General features: G+C 41.1%; 1 protein-coding gene across 1 annotated transcript in view; it reads right to left on the reverse strand.

The window, feature by feature from the left end:
* The window catches only part of ttn.2 (titin, tandem duplicate 2), a 178,045-nt gene that overhangs the window by 19,812 nt on the left and 135,324 nt on the right, over nt 1-22,909 (reverse strand). Inside the window, 12 exon segments of the mRNA XM_046845789.1 lie at nt 94-387; nt 486-2,252; nt 2,364-2,669; nt 2,811-3,113; nt 3,209-3,505; nt 3,639-4,223; nt 4,316-4,618; nt 4,704-5,291; nt 5,405-5,701; nt 5,798-12,913; nt 12,916-16,284; nt 16,287-22,898. Of these exon segments, the coding sequence (XP_046701745.1) occupies nt 94-387; nt 486-2,252; nt 2,364-2,669; nt 2,811-3,113; nt 3,209-3,505; nt 3,639-4,223; nt 4,316-4,618; nt 4,704-5,291; nt 5,405-5,701; nt 5,798-12,913; nt 12,916-16,284; nt 16,287-22,898 (21,837 nt within the window).

The raw sequence follows: 22,909 nt of genomic DNA on the forward strand, positions 1-22,909 counted from the left end.
GAACCACAGCTTTAATTTAATAAAATGTAATATAATATTTTACTCCAATACTTTTGGAGCCTACATTTCTTGCCCTGTAAATGATATACATACCACTTTCATCCTTGGTCATGATGTAGCCAGATGACTGTGATGGTGGACTGACTGTTCCAATAGCATTTCTAGCAATTACTCTAAATTCGACGCGGTCACCACATGCAAGTCCTGTCACTGTAAACTGGCATTCACTAATATCAATAAAATTGCATCTCAGCCAGCGTCCTCTTCCTTGGCGCCTCTCAACACTGTATGCTACAATCCTACTTCCTCCATCACGCTTAGGTGGCTCCCACTGAAGTGTGACAGAATCTCTTGTAACATCAATGCAGTTAGGTGTGCCAGGAGGATCTAAAAGGAGATGAAATACATAAGATATTGTTTATTAAGGTTGACCTAACCTCATCTGTTCATGTACATTGATTGTGAACATGAGACACAAGACTCACCAACAGGAGAAATAGCAAGTTTGTGCTTGCTCTGCTCACTGACCAGACTCATGCCAGCATTATTCTGAGCATACACTCTGAATGAATATTCCAGACCTTCAATCAGACCAATGGCCCTGTACTCTCTTCCAGAGATTACACTGGAATTGACTTTCATCCACAGAAGGCTGTTTCTGTCTTTTTTCTCAAGATGGTATCCAGTAATAGGAGAGCCGCCATCAAAGCTGGGTGCATCCCATGAAACAGTCATGCCATCACTTGTAACATTAAACACAACAGGTTTTCCAGGTGGACCTGGTGGCTTATACTGGTGTTCAGCAACAATGGCGACCGAGTTGAGAGGCTCACTTACTCCATATTTGTTTTCTGCACGCACCCTGAATTGGTATTCAGTGCCATTTACCAGATTGGGTATCTTGAATGTGGTTCTGACAACACTTGAACAAACAATTTTCCAAGCCGCTTGAGACGTTTCCTTCTTTTCCACGCTGTAGCAGGTGATTTCTCCACCACCATCTTCCTGTGGCTCATTCCATGAGATAACAATGCTCTGTGCTTTGACTTCATCAAACCGAATAGGGCCTACCGGTACAGAGGGAGGACCAAGAGTGATGACCTTAATGTCAAAGAAGTTCTTGACAAGTCTGTTATCAAGGACCAGAGTGTATTTTCCTGCATTCTCCTTTCTAGCAGTTCTTACAATTAGACTTGCTTTATTCTCAGTTTGTCTGAAGCGAACCTGTTCACTTTCCTTCAAAGGAACATCATCTTTCATCCACTGAACTGCAGGCTTTGGTTTACCCTTGAATGGCAATTCAATGTTCACATTTTGTCCAATTCTGACACTTAATTCACCATGTGGATAATCAATAAGGTTGGCTTCAGGTGGAATTAAGAACTCCTTCACGGTAATGGGTCCAATTTGAGCGAAGTCACTGCGACCCTTCTCATTTTTGGCATACACTCTAAAGAAAAACTCAGAGAGTTCTTGAAGATTTGTTACTTCAAACTTGCAACATTTGCATGTACCAGCAGGGCTCCAATTCACAGCATCATCATCTTTCTTTTCAATGATGTACTCAGAAATATGACTGCCACCATCATGATCAGGCTTTGTCCATGCCAAAGTTACAGATGTGTTAGTCGAGTCAACCAAAACAAGGTTCTTTACAGGACCAGGGGTCTCAGTGGCTCTAACAGGTTCTGTGGTCTCACAAGTATCACCAATGCCATTTTCATTTTCAGCAGACACACGGAAGAAATAGGCAATCTCTTCTGACAGGCCGTCAACCTTGCATGATGTGTTGGTACATTCTGTTGTAATTATGGAGTAAGCCTTGAGTTTGGCATCCTTCTTCTCAACGATGTAGTTTGTAACTGGAGATCCACCATCAATCAGAGGAGGATCCCAGCTCAGAGTGAGTTTACCACGTGTAACATTTTTCACCACCAGCTTACTACAAGCTGATGGGGAGTCTAATACCCTCAAAGAGATTGTAATGTTCTTTGGTTCACCAACTCCATTTTCAATCTCAAGGAGATATTTGCCTGAATCATCCCGAGTGACCTTTGGAATGATGAGTGTCGTTGAATATTCTGTATTATTAATTGTATATTTTGCATCTGACCCAATATTCCTATCTCCTCTACGCCATGTGACATTCGGTGCAGGTCTGCCTTTCAGAGGAATCATAATTTCCACATCTCTGCCTGCCTTTGCTGTATATTGAGTTGACATTGAAATATCAAGGTCCACATCAGCTTCCTCTGTTGGGATTCAAGAGACATTGATCACTGATTAGATTTAAATCAACCAAGCATGTAAATACTTAATAAAATTTAGTTTTTGAATAGGAACATTTAGGTAAAAACACAAACCCAAAATATCTTTAGCTTGTATTGGCTGAATCATTTCAATTGGGCGTCCAGTTCCAGCACAGTTAACAGCAGAGATACGGAAGTAATAATATGATCCAGGTTTCAAATGGGACACCACGTACTCAGTGGTTCTGACTTCACCCTTGGAGCTTATAGTGACCCACTCTTTTTCCTCAACTTCCATTTGCTCAACTATGTAGCAAGTGATCTCACTGCCACCATCGTACACAGGTTTTACCCATCCAAGTGTAATTGAAGTCTTGGTTGAATCAACAACTTTAAGTTTTGTTGGCTCACTTGGTGGATCTGAAAATGTATTAAGATATATTGTGTAAGCATTTTTGTATAAAACATTTTTTGCAAAAACAACATTACAATGTTCTATGAATAGGTATATTTTCCACAAAATTTGAGAGCATCATAAATAACAAATAAAAAAAATCTTACCAATGGGATCAGATGCTTTGTAGAAGATGGATGCATCAGAGTATCGACCTGCACCAGCTTTATTAATTGCACAAACACGATACTGATACTCATTTCCTTCTGTAAGATTGCTGACCTTTTGCCTAGTATCACGTATTGTATCTTTAATGACCTTGAACCACTGTAGGCTTTTCTTTTCCCGTTTCTCCAGATAATATCCATCAATATCACTGCCACCATCTAGACTTGGTCTTTCCCATGTAACAGTCATTGTTGATTTAGTAATCATGGTGACCTGTGGTTTGGAAGGTTGGCTGGGAGGTACTGTGTAAAACAAAACAGTAAGAGTGGGATTGCTTTATATATGAGCCAAAAGTTTCAAAACATTAAGCGTTTATATAAAAGAAAAAAAAAATTACCAAATGAGTTCTGTGCAATGACAGGTTCGGATTCTAATGGATCTCCAATTCCATATTTATTCACGCCACGAACACGGAAGATGTATTCATTTCCTTTGATCAGCCTTGAAACAGAGACAATGCAATCCTCCAATTTCTCAGATATTATTGACCACATGATTCTGCTACTCTCACGTTTTTCCACAATGTAATGGGTAACCATTGCACCACCCTCATCAGCTGGAGGATCCCACATGAGGGTTATAGTATCTTGTGTAATCTTCTTGAATTGAATTTCTCCTGCAGGCCCAGGTTTGTCTAATATAGAAACAATAAAATTATTATAATGAAAAAAATATATAATATAGCATACATTGAATAATATAGTAATTATATATATATATATATATATATATATATATATATATATATATATATATATATCACATACCTTGAATAAGCAAGCGGATAGCAGCGTATGCTGAGCCCAAAGAGTTCTTGATCTTAAGTTCATATGTTCCACTGTTTATACGTGTAGCCTCTTTTATTGAGATGCAGACAGAATCTGTGGTATTGGACATCACTACCTGAGGTCCAGACTCCAGGTCTTTTCCATCTTTGTACCATTCAATTGTTGGCTGTGGTTTGGCAATAATGCCAATTTTAAGTTCAATGGATGCTCCTGCTCTGTATTTTACAATATCAAGGTATTCCTGAGGAAGCTCAATTTTAGGAGCACCAAAAGTATCCACACATGTAACTGGCCCCACAGTAACTGAAGGGTTACTGACAGAGCCAATTGCATTCTGGGCTAAGACTCTAAATTCATAAGATTCATCTTGTATGAGGCCTGATACAGTAAACTTGGTGTCAGAAATCTTAAATAGATTAGTTTTGAACCATTTGCCTTTTGGACAGTCTTTCTTCTCAATTATGTATCCTGTCACTTTGCTTCCACCATCATAGGCAGGTTTGTTCCATTCAAGGCTTATTGAATTCTTTGTGATATCAGTGACACGAACATCAGTTGGTGGTTCTAGAAAACAGTAGCATAATTTAAATCAGAATTACCAGTAAGCAGACTTGAAATGTTTACCCTAAGCAGTTCATATTTTAGAATAGACTTACCACAAGCATCAATTGCCAGTACAGCATCTGAAATGTTGCTGATAGGACCAATACCAGCAGCATTTTCTGCCTCTACCTTGAACTCATAGATAAGGCCTGGATTGATGTCTGTTACTTTGAAATGTGTGGCTCGAATAACAGTTTTGTTGACCTTCTTCCACAAAATACTGTTTTTGTCTTTCATATGTAGGTGGTATCCAAATATATGGCTTCCTCCATCAGAAGAAGGTTCTTTCCAGTTGACAGTGATACTTTCTTTGGTAACAACAGATACCCATGGTGTTGAAGGTGCCTCCGGAATTTCTGTAACAGTGAAAAAAATGGTGTTGATATTTTCATTTAGTCAAATATAAATGAATTCTACTAGTTCAAAAGTTATGCTACTTACTGTATGGCAGATTAACTGTGACGGTTGGAGAATCGAGGTGTTCACTGATGCCAAAGCGATTTTCAGCCCTGATTCTGAACTGATACTCAACTCCAGTAGTTAATTTCAGAATCTTAATTGTGCATCTTGCGACTGCAGATGAAACCTCAACCCAGTTGGCTGTTGTCGTTTCACGTTTTAGAACAATATAGTTGGTTATTGGGCTGCCACCATCATATGCAGATGGAAGCCATTTCAGACTTACACTGTCCTCTGTGATATCGCACATCTCAACTGGACCAATAGGTTGACTTGGTCTGTCTAAGACAACAATATTGATAAAGGACTTGGTGGTTCCACTTGAGTTTGAGGCTGTAATGTCATATCTGCCTGCATCATTGGCAACACTGTCACGCAGGGTGATGATAAGACAGTCAGGTGTTACTTCTGAATTGAACCTCATGGTTGATTTCAGAATCTGATCATCCTTTGAAAGCGATACTTTTGGTGAAGGTTTACCAGCAAGTGGGATCTCTACTTTAAGATTAGAGCCTGCCTTTACATAGACAGTATTGTGTAGAAAGTCCTTCATGTTAATTTCAGGTGCCTCTGTTGATAGCAGACAGCAAAATGATTGTGTTACTTCTCATGATGAACTGCCATATTGTCAAAATGTAAAACTATAATCAACATTTTAATTACAAACAAGTCAAATTACTTACCGAGTTGATTTTTAACAAGGACAGGTAGAACCATATCTTTAGGGTCACTTAGTCCAGCATGATTTTCAGCCCGGACTCTAAAATAATATTCACCATTCTCTCTTAACCCATAGACAACAAAGTGAGTTGATTTGGTGACACCACATTTTATCCACTTCTGTTGTCCTTTCTCCAAAGCATCCACCTGGTAATTTGTAATTCTGCTTCCTCCATCGTGCTCGGGTTTACTCCAAGCTAGTGAGACAGAGTCTTTTGTAACCTCGGTTACTCCAAGTTTTGCTGGTGGACTTGGTTTTTCTGAAACAAAGGTTTATGCAAGAGTTACTTACAGTACATCAGAGTTAACTATATAATTTTTTTGCTGGTAACCATTCACTTGGAATAGTATCATACCTGTAATCTTTGTTCCCTCTTTAGTTTCAAGTGGTACTCCAATTCCATATTCGTTTTCACCAGTGACTCTGAAATAATACACACCGCCCTCTTGAAGGTCAGGCACTTTAAAGGTTATTCTGGGACAACTTTCTGTGACTCTTGTCCACCCTTTTTTGCTTGCCTCACGTAGATCAACAAGGTAGTTCTTGACAGGAGCACCGCCTTCATTTTCTGGTGTGTCCCATGTTATTGTTGCAGAGTTTTTGGTCACTTCCTTAACTGAAAGTTTGGCAGGTGGTCCAGGTGAATCAAGCACTTTGACATTCAATGTTAGTGTGGCTGTTCCAGCAACATTTTGTAGGGTCACGGTATACTTGCCCGAGTCATTTCTTGTAGCTTGCTCAATTGTGACAGATGTGCAAGTATCTGTTATATCAATTGTTGCCCGAGCTCTTAGATCTATATCAGGCTTGTTCCACATGACATGTGGCACAGGTTTCCCTTTGAAAGGCACTCTTAGGGTGAATGAGCTGCCATCTTTAACAATCAGTGTTTTTCGCATTTCATTACTGATGAGGAAAACAGGCTCATCTTCACTGTCCTTTGCTATCTGTGGATCAGTCTCAGGGCTGGGTTCACTTGGACCAATTTTATTAATTGACCTAACCACAAAGACATATTCTGCTCCTGATGTCAGCCCAACAACTGTAAACTCAGTGTTATTGATTTGCTGCACACCAACAGTCCAGTCCTCCTCATTGGTTTGCCTATATTCAACTGAGTATCCTGTGACTGGAGAACCACCATCAAACAGGGGCTTGTTCCAAGAAAGTGTTATAGTAGACTTGGTTGAATCTATTATCTTTGGTTTCACTGGTGGAGATGGCAAGAATAATGGATCCTCTGCTTTAGTCAATGGGCAAGGATGGCTTGGTGCACTCAGACCTGCAGCGTTCTCTGCATATACGCGGTATTCATATTCACTTCCTTCACGAAGATTGGAGGCTTTGACTCTTAAGTCATAAACAGGCTTTTTGTTGACACGAACCCAGCGAAGACCTGTTTTTTCACGTTTTTCTATTACATAACCATCAATACTACTGCCTCCATCAGAAATAGGCCTTTCCCAGCAGATTGTCATTGCTTCGCTTGTAACACTTGTGACCTCAACATTTGTTGGTGCAGCGGGTACTGTAAATGGATCTAGGGCTTTCACGGGATCACTTTCTAGAGTTTCTCCTGTTCCATGTTTATTTACTCCCCGAACTCTGAAAATGTATTCATTGCCTTTAAGCAGTTTTGTGACTTTGCATGTTGTGGCCCTCATGTCTGCATATACTAATGTCCAAGCAAGGCGACTTGTTTCACGCTTCTCCACAATGTAGTGTTGAATTTCTGCCCCACCATTTTCTTGGGGTGGTCCCCAATTTAATGTGCATTTTTCTGCTGTCACACCAGTTACTTCCAATGGTCCAGCTGATGGGCCAGGTCTATCAAGGACTTTGCAGTTCACTGCTAAAGATCTGGTACCACCAACATTCTGTAATGTGAGAACATACTGTCCAGAGTCTCTTCTGATGGTGTCTTTAATAATCAGTGTGGTGGTTGCGAATGTTGAAGAAATCTCAGTTCTTGCTTTAGACTCAATTTCTTTGCCATCCTTTGCCCATGAAATCACAGGTGCGGGGCGTCCAGAAATTTCAGCATCAATTCGTAGTATATCTCCTGCTTTGACTACAACTAGTTGTCGTAGACTGTCTTCAATTGTAATGCGTGGTGGATCAACGTCATCTTTCACTGTAACAGGGCCTGTGCACTCTGATGGCTGACTAAGTAAACCAGCTGCATTCTTAGCAATCACATGGAAATCATATCTTTGATCTTCAACCAGGCTAGTCACATCAAAGAATGTTTCTTGGAGATTGGTGAAATTGCATTTCAACCAGCGACCATCTGGTAGTTCTCTTCGTTCTACAATGTAACCAGTCACCTTGGCACCACCATCATTTTCAGGTTTAGACCAGGAAAGTGAAACAGAGGTTCGTGTTATGTTAGTAACAACTGGCTGACTTGGAGGATCGCATGGATCTCTTGCAGCAGCAGGCTCACAGGCATTTGTGCAAGGTCCAATACCTGCAATATTCTCTGCATATACTCTATATTGATAGAGAAGACCCTCTTCAAGCCCAGTAACTTTAAATTGTGTATCAGTAACAAGACCTCTTGTGATCTTAGTCCACAGAATGCTGCTCTGGCCCTTGCATTCCAAGTGATAGCCAATGACTGGACTTCCACCATCACTGGATGGTTTTTTCCATGTAACCAACATGCCTGACTTTGTAGCATGAGCAACTTGAAGGTCTTTTGGAGGGCCAGGTGGTGTAAAGGAGTATTGTGCAACAATTGGTACAGTGTCAACAGAATGGCTCTTGCCATAACGATTTTCAGCAGCAATACGAAATTGATATTCAGTTCCCTGTGTCAAATGGGATACTTTAATTGATGTCCTTGCCACTGTGGCTGAAACAATTTGCCATGTTGTTGTGGTCGTATCTCTCTTCTCAACCACATAATTATTGATTTGACACCCACCATCATAAACTGGAGGTTCCCATGATAATGAAATGTAATCTGCACTTACTTCATCTACTTTGATTCCTATAGGTGGACCTGGTTTGTCAAGAATGATAACTGTTATTTCAGCTGAACATACACCAACTAAGTTAGTCAGTGTGATTTCATATTTTCCAGCATCTTCCCTTGTTGCATCTTTGATAACAATCTTTGATGATGTTTTGGATGTAAGAACATTCACTCTAGTTGTTTGCTTCAGGGTGTGGCCATCCTTCTTCCACGCCACTTCTGGATGAGGTCGGCCTCTAAATGGAACATCAATTTTGAGATCTTCTCCAGATTTAATGCTGTATGTGTTGAATAGCAAGTCAATAACAGGCTCAATTGTAATATCCTTGGCAACCACAGATGCTCCAAGTGGTTTAGGATCACTCTTTCCTTTGTCATTCATGGCAGAAATTCTAAATGAATATTCCTCCCCTGTTGTAAGTCCTTCAATTGTAGCTTCGGGCATTTTTACTGTTGCACATGCAGTCCATTTCTCTGATCCTTTAGTCAACATCTCTACTATGTAACCTGTTATCTTGCTACCACCATCATGTTCTGGCTTTTCCCAAGAAAGGCTTACGGTGTGCCGAGTTACATCAACAAGGGTGATCTTACCTGGTGGCAGAGGTGCTTGAGAGACTTTGACTGGCTCTGTGGTGGTTGTTGGCAAGCCAACACCATGTTCATTCACTGCAAGTACACGGAAGTGATAAACACCTCCCACCTGGAGGTCGTCAACTCTGAATGAATTCCTGACACAACTATTTGTCACAGTTGTAAATGCCATTCTTTTTGCTTCACGTTTCTCCACAATGTAATGGGTAATCTTGGCCCCACCATCAATATGTGGAGGGTCCCAATGCAGCTGGACTGAGTCTGTTTTGATATCTTTAACGATAAAGTTTACAGGAGCACTGGGGGAGTCTAGGACTCTGACATTTATGAATGCCGACTTGGTGCCACTGTTATTTTCAAGAGTTAAAACATATTTGCCAGTGTCAAATCTGTCAACATTGTCAATTACAAGCATTGTATAAGAGCTTGTGACTTCAACTTGGGCACGCTCTGTTAAGATACCGTCAGCCTTTGTCCATTTAACTTCTGGCTCAGGTCGTCCCTTAATTGTAACAAACAAGCGTAGTGTTGCACTTGCACGAACGTTCAAAATTTTCCTCAGATCAGCATCAAGCTCTACTTCTGGGGCTTCAAGTTTCTCAGCAGCAATTACAGAGCCTTGTACATCAACAAAGTCTCCAGCACCTTCGATATTAATTGCACAAATACGGAAGTTGTATTCTGCATTCTCCTTGACATTTTTCACTGTAAAATGAGTTGTTTGAACACCAGTGCTTGGTGTACATACTATCCACTCATCACCAATTGTTTCTTTCATCTCAACAATATATCCAGAGATTGGAGCACCACCATCATAAATAGGCCTACTCCATGCAAGGGAAACAGTTGTACTTGAATGGTCTGTAACTTTGGGATTGTTTGGTGGACCAGGAGGATAGGTTGCATCACATGCTTTGTAATATTCCGATGGTTCACTTGGTGTACCAACACCTGCAGCATTTTCGGCAGACACTCTGAATTCATAAGAGTGTCCATCTGTTAAGCCAGTGACTCTAAACCGCAAATCAGTTAGTCTTTTCTTGTTGCACTTTGTCCATCTGACACCTTCTTTATCACGCTTTTCCAGAATATAACCATCAATTTGAGAACCACCATCATCCTCTGGACGGTCCCATGTAAGCACTATTGAATCTCTAGTGATTGCACTTGCTTCCGGAGTTGAAGGTGGACCAGGAGTCTTAAAAGGATTTCTTGCTATAACTGGTTCAGATTCAAGTGGTTCACCAATACCATACTTGTTTACTGCCATGACTCTAAAGATGTATTCATTACCTGGTAATAGTCTGGTGACTTTATAACTGATAGCTTGGATTTTGGGTTCTACCATAGTCCAAGACAGTCTGCTGGTTTCCCTCCTTTCAATAATATAATGTGAAATACCAGCTCCACCATCATGTGTTGGATGGTTCCAGTGTAGATAACATTTCTCTGCTTTGACCCCAGTTATCCTCAGAGGTCCATCTGGAGGACCAGGTCTGTCTAGAACCTTAACATTTACAGGAACCTGTTTTGTTCCACCCACATTGCTGAGGCTAAGGACAAAATGTCCACCATCTACTCTTATGCAGTCTTTAACAGTTAAAACTGTATGTGTAATAGTGGATTTAATTTCCATTCTTGGGGTAGCACTGTCAATTTCCTTTCCATCTTTTATCCACTTTATATCTGGGAGTGGTTTTCCTGCAATTTCAGCCTCAATAGTAAATGTTTCTCCAGCATTCACGATCATGACATCCTTGAATTTGGAGTCCATGGAAACTGAAGGTGCTTCAATCTCATCCTGTGCAGTAATTGGTCCAGTGCTTTCAGAAGGCTCACTCAAAACACCAGCTGCATTTCTTGCAATTACTCTGAATTCATAACGGTCTCCTTCTGTCAATTCTGTAATTGTAAATTGATTGTCAATTATATTTGTAAAGCTAGCCTTCATCCAACGACCATCAGGTAGCTTTTTCCTTTCAACAATATAACCAGTGATTGCACTGCCTCCATCATATTGAGGCCTTGCCCATTGAAGTGTAACAAGGCTTCTAGTGATGACAATAGCCTCTGGAGTTCCAGGAGGATCACATGGGTCACGTGCCACCACACTTTCTGATATTTTGCTAGATGGACTTATTCCTGCCATATTTTCAGCAAATACTCTGTATTCATACTCAATGCCCTCCTCAAGACCATTTGTTCTGAGTCGAGTATCAGTAACGAGAAGCTTGTTCAACTTTGTCCAGAGAATGCTGTTCTTCTCTTTGCGCTCAATGTGATACCCAAGAATAGGACTACCTCCATTATTACTAGGTGGCTTCCATTCAACTGTCATGTGATCTTTTGTTACTGAGGACACAAATGGTGTACCAGGTGCTGAAGGTTCAGTGAAAGGATAGCTAACAACAACAGGTGCTGAATCTATAGACAAACTCTTTCCATATCTGTTTTCAGCAAACACTCTAAACTGATATTCCGAGCCCGTTTTCAGTTTAGAGATTTTGAGTGTTGTACGTGCAATGGTTGCTGAAACAATCTGCCAGGCTGTGGTAGTTGTGTCTCGTTTCTCCACAATGTAATTGTTTATCTGACAGCCACCGGTGTACACAGGGGGTTCCCATGAAATTACTACATAGTCAGCACTTACTTCTTCAATTTTAACTGGGCCAACAGGTGGACCAGGCTTGTCTAAGATAATTACGCCAATTTCCTCAGAGACTGATCCGACATTGTTTATAGCTGTTACTGTATACTTGCCAGAATCCTCTCTGTTGGCATCTTTGATGGTAAGAACTGTTGATGTTGCAGTGCTTGAGACATTTAGTCTAGTTGTCTCTTTTAATGAGTGGCCATCTTTAGTCCATGTGACCTTTGGTGTTGGGCGACCTTTTACTGGAATTTCTACTTTCAGCTCTCCACCATATTGCACACTATATGTGTTGAAAGTGAGTTGAAGAGCTGGTCCAATTGTTATATCACCAGCTATGACTGGAGCTGCTAGTGACCTTGGATCACTCTTTCCTTTATCATTGTAGGCTAACACTCTAAAGAGATATTCCCTGCCAGCACTAAGTCCTGTGACTGTTCCTTCACATGTTTTGGTAATAGTTGCTACGACCCAGTCTTCTGATCCTTTTGGCTGCATTTCAATATAATATCCAAGTATCCTACTACCACCATCATGGTCTGGTTTCTCCCATGACAATGATGCAAAAGATTTCGTCACATCAGTCAATATGACCTTACCCACAGGTAAAGGAGGATCTGCTGTCTTCACAGATTCTTCAGTTTCTACAGGCAGACCAACTCCAAACTCATTCTCAGCCATGACTCTGAAATAATAAATGCCACCTTCACTGAGGTCACCAACACGTAAGCTGGTCTTGGTGCATTTTGTAGTTATATTAGAGAAGGCAGGTCTAGTTGAGTCACGTTTGTCAACAATGTAATTCTTTATCTTTGCTCCACCATCAATAAGTGGAGGCTCCCAAACAAGAGTTACATAATTTCTTGTGATATCTTTAACAGTTAGATTTAGTGGAGCACCTGGTGTATCCAGAACTTTCACTGAAACAAATGCTGATTTGCTACCACTGGTGTTTTGTAGATTAAGAGTATATTTTCCTGCATCATTCCTGTCACATATATCAATTGAAAGCTGGGTATAATCCAAACCCTTTTCAATTTGAGCTTTACTTGGTAGTTCACCATCATGCTTAGACCAGTTTATCTCTGGAGTGGGACGGCCTTTAAAGGGAATATTAATTCTCATGCTTCCTCCAGCACGGACAACAATGCCCTTTCTTAACTCAGAATTAAGTTCAATTTCAGGAGGCTCCATTTTATCAACAGGCTTCACTGTATCAGAAATGGTGATGGGCTCACCAACACCTCGTTATTGATAGCACATATTCGAACCTTGTATTCTTGATGTTCTATGAGTTTCGTAATAGTGAATTTAGTATTATTCAGCCCAGTAGGTGGAGTACATGTTATCCATTCCTCTTCATCAGCTTTGGAGATCTCTACAATATAGCCCTGGATATCTAAGCCACCATCATAGATTGGTCTACTCCATTCAATAGTCACAGAGTCCTTTGTGGTGTCAGTAAGATGGGCATTAGTTGGTGCTGCAGGTTTAAATGTTGGGTCACATGCTTTGTAATAGATTGTTGCTGGACTTGGTTGACCAACTCCTGCAGCATTTTCTGCAGACAACCTGAATTCATATTCATGGTCCTCTGTGAGGCCTGTAACTCTGAAGCGAAGGTCTGTAATTCTACGCTTGTTGCATTTTGTCCATCTGACTCCAGCTTTATCTCTCTTTTCAACAATGTACCCAACGATCTCACTTCCACCATCCGTCACTGGGCGAGTCCAGCACACAGTCATAGAATCTCTTGAAATATTTGTTATTTCCAGTTCTATAGGTGGTCCAGGAGGACCAAATGGATTTTTCATTATTACTGGTACAGACTCTAAAGGTTCACCAACACCATATTTGTTCACAGCCATGACACGGAAGATGTATTCATTTCCTTTCAGCAGTTTAGTGGCCTTGAACATAGTTGCTACACAGTCACTAACCACTACAGTCCAAGTAAGACGGCTGGTTTCCCGTTTTTCTATAACGTAATGAGAAATTCCGCTACCACCATCATGCTCAGGAGGAAGCCATGACAGGGAGCATTTCTCACTTGTTACATTTGAAATCTTCATCGGTCCGGCTGGCGGTCCAGGTCTGTCAAGCACTCTGACATTAAAGGGCACAGATTTAGTTCCCCCAACATTTGTGAGCTGCAAAGTGTACTGTCCTCCATCAATTCTAATAGCATCTTTTATAACAAGGACTGCATGGAAATCCGTGTTCTTGGTTTCGGCTCTTGCTGAATTCTCTACTTCCACATCACCTTTGAACCATTGCATTGTTGGAACTGGTTTCCCCAAAACAGTTGCTTGCAAAACAAATGTATCTCCAGCATTCACAGTCATTACTTGGCTGTACTTTGAGTCAATCTCATAGTTTGGTGGCTCAACCTCATCTTTAGCGGTGATTGATCCTGTGCATTCTGAAGGCTTGCTGACTGATCCAGCACCATTTTTAGCAATGACCCTGAAGTCATATTTTGAGTCTTCTGTCAGTCCTGTGACTACAAATTCTGTTTCCAGGATGTTTGCAAAGCTTGCTTTCATCCAGCGACCGTCTGGGAGGTCCCGTTTCTCCACAACATATCCAATGACCATACTGCCTCCATCATATTCTGGTGGTGTCCATCTCAGCATCACAGAGTGTCTTGTCACAATTACTGGCACAGGTTTTCCAGGAGGATCACATGGATCTAGGGCCACGTAACCTTCAGAAACTTTGCTGCATTTACCAATTCCAACAACATTTTCAGCAGAAACTCTGAACTCATATTCAATGCCTTCCTCTAAAGGAGATGTTTTAAATCTAGTGTCTTGAATGAGCATCTTGTTTATTTTTGTCCAGAGAATACTGTTCTTTTCCTTTCTTTCAAGATGATATCCGAGAATAGCACTGCCACCATCTGAAACTGGTTTGTGCCATTCAACTACCATGGATTCCTTTGTAAATGCAGATACATATGGTGTTCCAGGGGGTCCTGGTTCCTTGAATGGATACTGAGCAACAACTAGCTCTGAGTCAATAGCATAGCTCTTTCCGTATCTATTTTCTGCAAAGATTCTGAATTGGTACTCAACACCAGTTTTTAAATTTGCAACTTTAAGTGTAGTTCTTGCTACTGTAGCTGAAACAACTGTCCAGGTAGTTGTGGTAGTATCTCTTTTTTGCACAATGTAATTAGAAATTTGGCATCCTCCTGTGTAGGTTGGGGGATCCCATGATAGTGTAATACTTTCTGCACTTATTTCATCTATCCTCACTGGGCCTGTTGGTGGACCAGGTTTGTCAAGTATAATTATTTCTACAGTGGCCTCCTTTTGCCCTAGCACATTAGCAACTGTAATGGTGTACATGCCACCATCATCCCTTGTTGCATCTTTAATTGATAATGTTGTATGGTGGGCAGTGTCAGCAACATTAACTCTTGTGGTCTGTTTCAGCTCTGCACCATCTTTGGTCCATGTAATCGTTGGCTTTGGATGACCAGCAATGCGCGCTTCAATTTTTAGGTCATAGCCAACTTGTACACTGTATGTGCTAAGTTTTGTTCTAACAGATGGGTCAATTACAAGGTCCTTTGCAACAACAGAGTGTGCTAGATTTCTGGGATCACTCTTACCTTTGTCATTAACAGCCATGACCCTAAAATTGTATTCTGCACCTTGGGCTAAATTGGTAATAACTGTGTCAAGTGATTTAACTTGTGCACACAGAGACCACTTTTCACTGTCTTTTGCTTGCATCTCAACTTCATAGTAAGTGATTCTACTACCGCCATCATGTTCAGGTTTTTCCCAGGATAAGGAGATGCTCTTGCGTGTAACATCCACTAAAGAGATTTTACCAGGAGGTTGTGGCACCTCAGAGATCTTTAGTGGTTCTTGAGTTTTAGCAGGTAATCCAATTCCATATTCGTTTTCAGCAAGAACTCTAAAGAAGTAGATGCCACCTTCTTGAAGCTGTTCAATCTTATATGTCATCTTGTTGCAGGAAGCAACTGTAGAGTATACCTTTCTTGTACTTTCTCGCTTTTCAACAATATAATTTTTTATTTTGGCTCCACCATCCAGCAAAGGTGGCTCCCATGTGAGGGTAACAGAATTCTTTGTTATTTCCTTCACATGGAAGTTTGCAGGTGCATCAGGGGTGTCAAGTACTCTGACACTAATAAATGCAGATTTTGTGCCACTTGCATTTTCCAAAGACAACGTGTATTTTCCACTGTCAAATCTGTTAATGTTTTCAATTACAAGGGAAGTATAGCTGCTTGTGATGTCAATCTGTGCTGTCTCATTAATTTCACCATCAACCTTTCCCCATTTGACCTCAGGAGCTGGTCGGCCTTTAATTGGAACAAACAGTCTAAGTGCTGCTCCAGCTCTAACCGTGATCATCTTTCTTAGTTCAGCATCAAGGTCGATATCTGGTGCCTCCAGTTTGTCATCTGTAAGAATGGTTTCTTTGATATCTGCATGCTCTCCAACTCCAGCCTTATTTATTGCACAAACTCTGAATTTGTATTCATGTTTTTCCAGCAGTTTCTTTACTTCAAATCTTGTTTCTCTGATTCCTGTAGGAGGCGTGCACATTGTCCATTCAGCAGATGTGCCTTCGCAGCTTCAACAATATAACCTTGAATCTCACATCCTCCATCATAAATAGGTTTGCTCCAATTCAGTACCACTGATGACCTTGAGATATCAACAACCCTAGGATTGTTTGGTGGACCTGGCCTGAAGACTGGATCTAAAGCCTTGAAATACACAGTAGGGGCACTTGGTTTACCAACTCCAGCTGCATTCTCAGCAGAGACTCGGAACTCGTAACTGCGGTTTTCAAGAAGACCAGTCACTCTAAAGCGGAGTTCGCTAACTACACGCTTATTGCATCTTGTCCATCTGACACCTTCTTTGTCCCTTTTTTCAACTATATATCCGGTAATTGCATTGCCTCCATCATTATTGGGTCTTTCCCAAGTAACAACCATGGAGTCCTTTGTTATATTGGATATATCCACCCCAGTTGGTGGATCAGGTGGGACAAATGGATTTGTGGCAATGACTGGACCAGATTCCAGAGGCTCACCAAGTCCATATTTGTTGACAGGGATCACTCTGAAAACGTACTCATTTCCAGGAAGGAGCTTGGTAATCTTTAGATTAAGGGTATGCACCTTAGATTCCACAAGAGTCCAGACTAATCGGCTAGTCTCTCTTCTTTCAACAATATAATGAGATATGTCAGCACCTCCATCATGTAAAGGTGTTTTCCATGCTATGCAGCATTTCTCACTTGTAACCCCATATACAGAAATAGGCCCATCAGGTGGGCCAGGCCTGTCAAGAACCTTGATGTTGATGTTTGTAGATTTTTCACCACCAACATTTTTCAACAGCAGTGTGTACTGGCCTCCATCAACACGAATAGCTTCTTTTACACTCAAAGAGGCTGTGAAGTCGGTATTTTTTATTTCAAGTCTAGCTGTATTAGAGAGTTCCTCATTGGATTTTATCCAATGGACTGATGGGATTGGCTTGCCAGATATTCCGGCATCTATTTTAAATGATTCTCCAGCATTGACAACAATAGTTTGAGAATATTTAGGATCCAAGTCGATCATAGGTGGCTCCACTTCATCCTTTGCAGTTATTGCACCAGTACTCTCAGATGGTACGCTATATACACCAGCTGCATTTCTTGCAATGACTCGGAATTCATATCGTTGTTCTTCTACCAATCCACTGACAACAAATTCCGTTTCTATGACATTAGCAAAACTAGCCTTCATCCAGCGACCAGTAGGCAGTTCTTTCTTCTCAACTACATAGCCAGTTACTCGACTGCCACCATCAAACTCAGGTGCTGTCCATCGCAATGTTACAGAGCTTCTAGTCACAATAACTGCTTCTGGTTTGCCTGGGGGGTCACATGGGTCTCTTGCTACCTGTATTTCTGACACTTTGCTGGCTTTGCTCAATCCAACAATGTTCTCAGCATAAACTCTGAACTCATATTCAATGCCTTCTTCAAGACCACTAATCTTAAATCTTGTGTCTGGAATGATGGTTTTATTTTGTTTCACCCATAGAAGACTATTTCTTTCCTTACTCTCAAGATGATAGCCAATGATCTTGCTTCCACCATCATTGTTAGGCTTGTTCCAAACAATGACCATTGTTTCTTTGGTAGCAGATTGAACAGTGGGAGTATCAGGTGAACTTGGCACTTCAAATGGATACTGTGCAATTACATGCTCAGACAGCAGAAATGAGCTCTTTCCATATCTGTTTTCTGCTGCAATCCTGAATTGATACTCACATCCAGTTTTCAGTCTAGCAGCTTTGGTGGTTGTTCTAGCAACTGTAGCTGAGACAATCTGCCAGTTTGTAGTGGATGTGTCTCTCTTTTCCACAATATAATTATTAATTGTGCAACCACCTTCATACTCTGGTGGTTGCCATGACAATGACATACTGTCTGCAGTTACCTCATCTATTTTAATAGGGCCAGTAGGAGGACCAGGTTTATCAAGTACAACAACAGTGATGTCAGCTGTAGCTTCTCCAGCTGAGTTTGTGATCTTGATAGTATATATACCAACATCATCACGTACGGCCTCCTTGACTAGAAGGTATAGATGACTGTCACTAATCTCAGAATTTAGTCGTGTAGTCTCTTTGAGAGCAGTGCCATCCTTAAGCCATGTAACGGCTGCTTTGGGTTGAGCAACATAAGGTACATCTATCTTGAGGTCATCACCTGCCAGCACACTAAATGTATTAAATAAAAGCTTGAATGCCGGTTTTATTACAAGATCCTTTGCCACAACAGGTACATTGAGTGAACGAGGATCACTTGTCCCTTTTTCATTTGTTGCCGAAACACGGAATGAATATTCTTCACCTTGAGTCAGACCAGCAATTACAGCCTCTGTTACTTTAACAGTCATGACCTGAGTCCAACTGTCACTGTCTTTTCCTTGCATTTCCACAACATATCCTGTGATCCTGCTTCCTCCATCATGATCGGGCTTTTCCCAGGACAGAGTTATACTGCTGCCAGTTACAGCTTTAAGAGTCACCTTGCCAGGAGGTAAAGGCTTTTCAGAAACCTTAACTGGTTCAGCTGTTTCTACTGGGAGACCAATGCCATATTCATTTTCAGCCAAGATTCTGAAGGAATACAAACTTCCCTCCTGCAGATCTCCAATTCTCCAGCTTGTTTTGGGGCAAGAAGCATTTACCATTGAATATGCCTTTCTTGTGGATTCACGTTTTTCTACAAGGTAATGCCTGACTCTTCCGCCACCATCAATAATTGGAGGATCCCACATCAGTGAGACAGAATCTTTTGTGATTTCCCTAATTGTGAGATTTTGTGGTGCCCCTGGAGTGTCAAGCACCCTGACATTCACAAATGCTGTTTTACTTCCAGAACTGTTTTCCACTGTCAGTAAATACTTTCCACTGTCAAATCTGTTAACATTCTCAATAACAAGTGATGTGAATGATGTTGTGGTCTCAATTACTGCTTTATCAAGCGGCTCACCATGCTCCCTTGACCATTTAGCTTCTGGTGCTGGTCTTCCTTTTATTGGAACAAACAGCCTAAGTGTGCCACAAGCTCGAATGTTCACAACTTTTCGGAGATCTGAATCAAGATCAATTTCAGGTGGAATATATCTGTCCTCTGCTTTTGGTGTACCAGGCACCGATGAAGGTTCTCCAACTCCCTCAGAGTTCATGGCAGAAATGTTGATCTTATATTCTTGGTTTTCTATCAAATTAATTATGGTAAATGATGTTCCTATAAGACCTTTCTTTGGAGTGACAATTGTCCATTCATCTTCTTCTGGTAGGCAGGTTTCTACAATGTATCCTGTAATGTCTGAACCACCATCATAAACTGGTTTGTTCCAAGCAATAGTAATGGACGACTTTGTTGTATCCAAAATTCTTGGATTCCCTGGAGGTCCAGGCTGGAAGATTGTGTCACATGCTTTATAAAATGGACTTGAAGGGCTTGGAGCACTTAACCCAGCAGCATTTTCAGCAAGGATCCTGTATTCATATTCATGCCCTGTTGTAAGTCCAGACACTTTAAAACGCAGATCAGTTACTGACCTCTTATTGCATTTGACCCATCGGAGGCCAGTTTTATCTCTCCTTTCAATGATGTAAGTATTTATGGCACTTCCTCCATTGTTTTCAGGATGTCCCCAACAAACCACCATAGAGTCCTTTGTAATTGTTGTTACTTCAGGAGCTTGTGGTGGATCAGAGGGTACATATGGGTTGGTGGCAACTGCAGGTTCAGACTCAAGGGGCTCACCAACTCCATATTTATTCACAGCCATCACTCTGAAGACATATTCATTTCCTTTAAGCAATTTGGTGACTTTGTAACGGTTGACTTGTAAATCTGTGTCTACATTTGTCCATGCAAGTCTGCTTGTTTCACGTTTCTGAATTATATAATAATCAATCTTTGCCCCACCATCTTCAAGTGGTGGTAGCCAAGACAGAATACATTTTTCGGTTGTCATGTTTGTAACATGAAGGGGTCCTTCAGGAGGCCCAGGCCTATCAAGGACCTTAACATTGAAAACAAACTTGGCAAATCCTCCAGGGTTGCTTGCAGTTAGAGTGAATGCACCACCATCTCTTCTTGATGAATCTTTGTTAGTTAGACATGTATAGAAATCTGTTGTTTTAATCTCTAGTTTTGCCGTGTCTTCAAGTTCTTTTTCATCTTTTGTCCACACTAAAGATGGGATTGGTCTGCCAATAGCATTTGCATCTAGTTTGAAAACATCACCAGCCTTAACTACCACAATACTGCTGAAGATTGAATCAACATCAAGCTTTGGCTCTTCAATATCATCTCTGCAGATTAATATGTCTGAAGGTTTTGAGGGCTTGCTGACAGATCCTGCTGAATTTCTTGCAAATACACGGAATTCATATGAAGAATTTTCTGTCAATCCGCTTACTGTGAAGCTTGTTTGAAGGACATTGCTAAAGTTTGCTCTGAGCCAGCGGCCATTTGGCAGTTCTCTCTTTTCCACAGTGTATCCAGTGATTGGGAAACCACCATCATTCTCTGGCTTCATCCATTGAAGCGAAACCTCATGTCTAGTGATATTAACTGCCACTGGTTGACTGGGAGGGTCCACTGGATCAAGTGCAAATGTCATCTCAGAAGCTTTGCTTGGCTTGCTAAGACCAGCCATGTTTTCAGCAATAACACGGAATTCATATGCTATAGCATCTATTAGACCAGATGACTTAAAAATGTTCCCAACTACAAGGGCTTTGTTGATACGCTGCCACAGGATGCTGTTTTTCTCTTTCCTTTCAATATGATATCCCAGAATTGGGCTTCCCCCATCTGTGGAAGGTTCATTCCAGCTTATTGTAATAGAATCTTTTGTAAAGGCAACAACTTGTGGAATACCTGGCTGGCCTGGTACTTCAAAGGGATAAGCAGCAACAACAGCTTCAGAGGTTATGTATGGACCAACACCATATCTGTTCTGAGCTTTTACACGGAACTGATATTCAATTCCAGTTGTAAGACGGGCAGCTTTGAAAGTGGTGCGGATGACAGTAGCTGCTAATTCAACCCAGGATGTGCCAGTTGTCTCTCTCATTTCTACAATGTAATTGCTGATAGGAACTCCCCCATCATTCTCTGGTGCATCCCATGATATAATTGCATAGTCACAGGATACTTCATCCACTTTAATCGGTCCAGTTGGAGGTCCTGGGATATCATGCACTTGCACAGTTATGGTTTCTGTGACTGTTCCAAGTATATTCTTTCCTGTCATTGAATACTGTCCTCCATCTTTTCTCTTGATCTCTTGTATGTTTAGAATTGTTGAGATTGCTGTGTTGTCGATATTGATTCGCTGTGTCTGTTTAAGTTCCTGATCTTCTTTCTTCCAGACAACAGATGGTCTTGGACGACCAAAAACAGGGATCTCCACCTTCACATTATCACCTGCTTTGGCCACTACCACCTTCTGATAAACAGATCTAAGGTCAAATCCTGGTGCTGTAGTCTGCTCTTTGAGCTCAGCTGGCCTGCTTTCACGAGGTTCGCTTCTACCTGAGCTGTTTACAGCAAAGATACGGAATACATATTCTGCATTTTCTGTTAAGTCTGTTACTATATAATCCAGAGCTTTTATTGTTGTAACATGTAGCCACTGATCAGAATCTTTCCTCTGAGCCTCAATCACATAGCCAGTGATTCTGCTACCACCATCATACATTGGTTTTGTCCATGCAAGAGTTGCTGTATCCTTTGTCACATCTGTAACTACTAAATTGTCAGGTGAAGATGGGGCCTGAGAAGCTCTGATAGGTTCAGGTGTCTCTGCTGCCTCACCAATACCTTGTTCATTTTCAGCTGAAACTCTGAAGTAATATTCAGCTCCCTCGTCCAAATCTTTAACCTTGTATGAACATTTCTGGCAATTTGTAGTGACTGTTGTGAAGGCCTTTCTAGTTGAATCACGTTTCTCAATTATGTAATTAACGATCTTTGATCCACCATCAATAATTGGAATTTCCCACTGAAGTGTGATACTATTTTTGGTGATTTCTCTTGGTTTCAAATTGAGTGGAGGCCCAGGTGTATCCACAACACGGACATTGACAAATCCAGTCTTCTTTCCAGCTACATTTTCTAAAGTCAAAATGTATTTTCCAGCATCATATCTTGTGCACTCTGGAATGACCACTAGGGTGTATGACTCAGTAGTGTCAATATGAGCTCTATCTTTGAGAGCAACATTATCTTTTATCCATGTAACTTCAGGAGTTGGACGGCCCTTAATTGATACAAATATACGGATGGAGCCACCTGATCGGACAACAAGTGTTTTTCTCAGTTCTGCATCAAGTTCAAAGTCAGGAATCTCTTCACGGTCAACAAGTTCTACAGTTTTCTCAACTTCAGCAGGTTCCCCACATCCTTCTGAATTGATTGCACTGACTCTGAAATGATATTTGCCTCCTGCTTGTAGGTTTGGAACAACAAATTCAGTGATTCTTAATGGAGAGGTGGTATCCTGAATCCAATCATCTTTTCCTTCCTGCTTGTGTTCAACAATATATCCTGTCACTTCAAGGCCACCATCATAAAAGGGTCTTCCCCAGTTAAATGTTGCTGTTGTTTTGGTGGTATCAGATATTCTTGGGTTGGATGGAGGTCCAGGTGGATCTAAAAATAAT

Source organism: Silurus meridionalis, chromosome 3 (genome assembly GCF_014805685.1).
Source record: "Silurus meridionalis isolate SWU-2019-XX chromosome 3, ASM1480568v1, whole genome shotgun sequence".
Lineage (NCBI taxonomy): Eukaryota > Metazoa > Chordata > Actinopteri > Siluriformes > Siluridae > Silurus > Silurus meridionalis.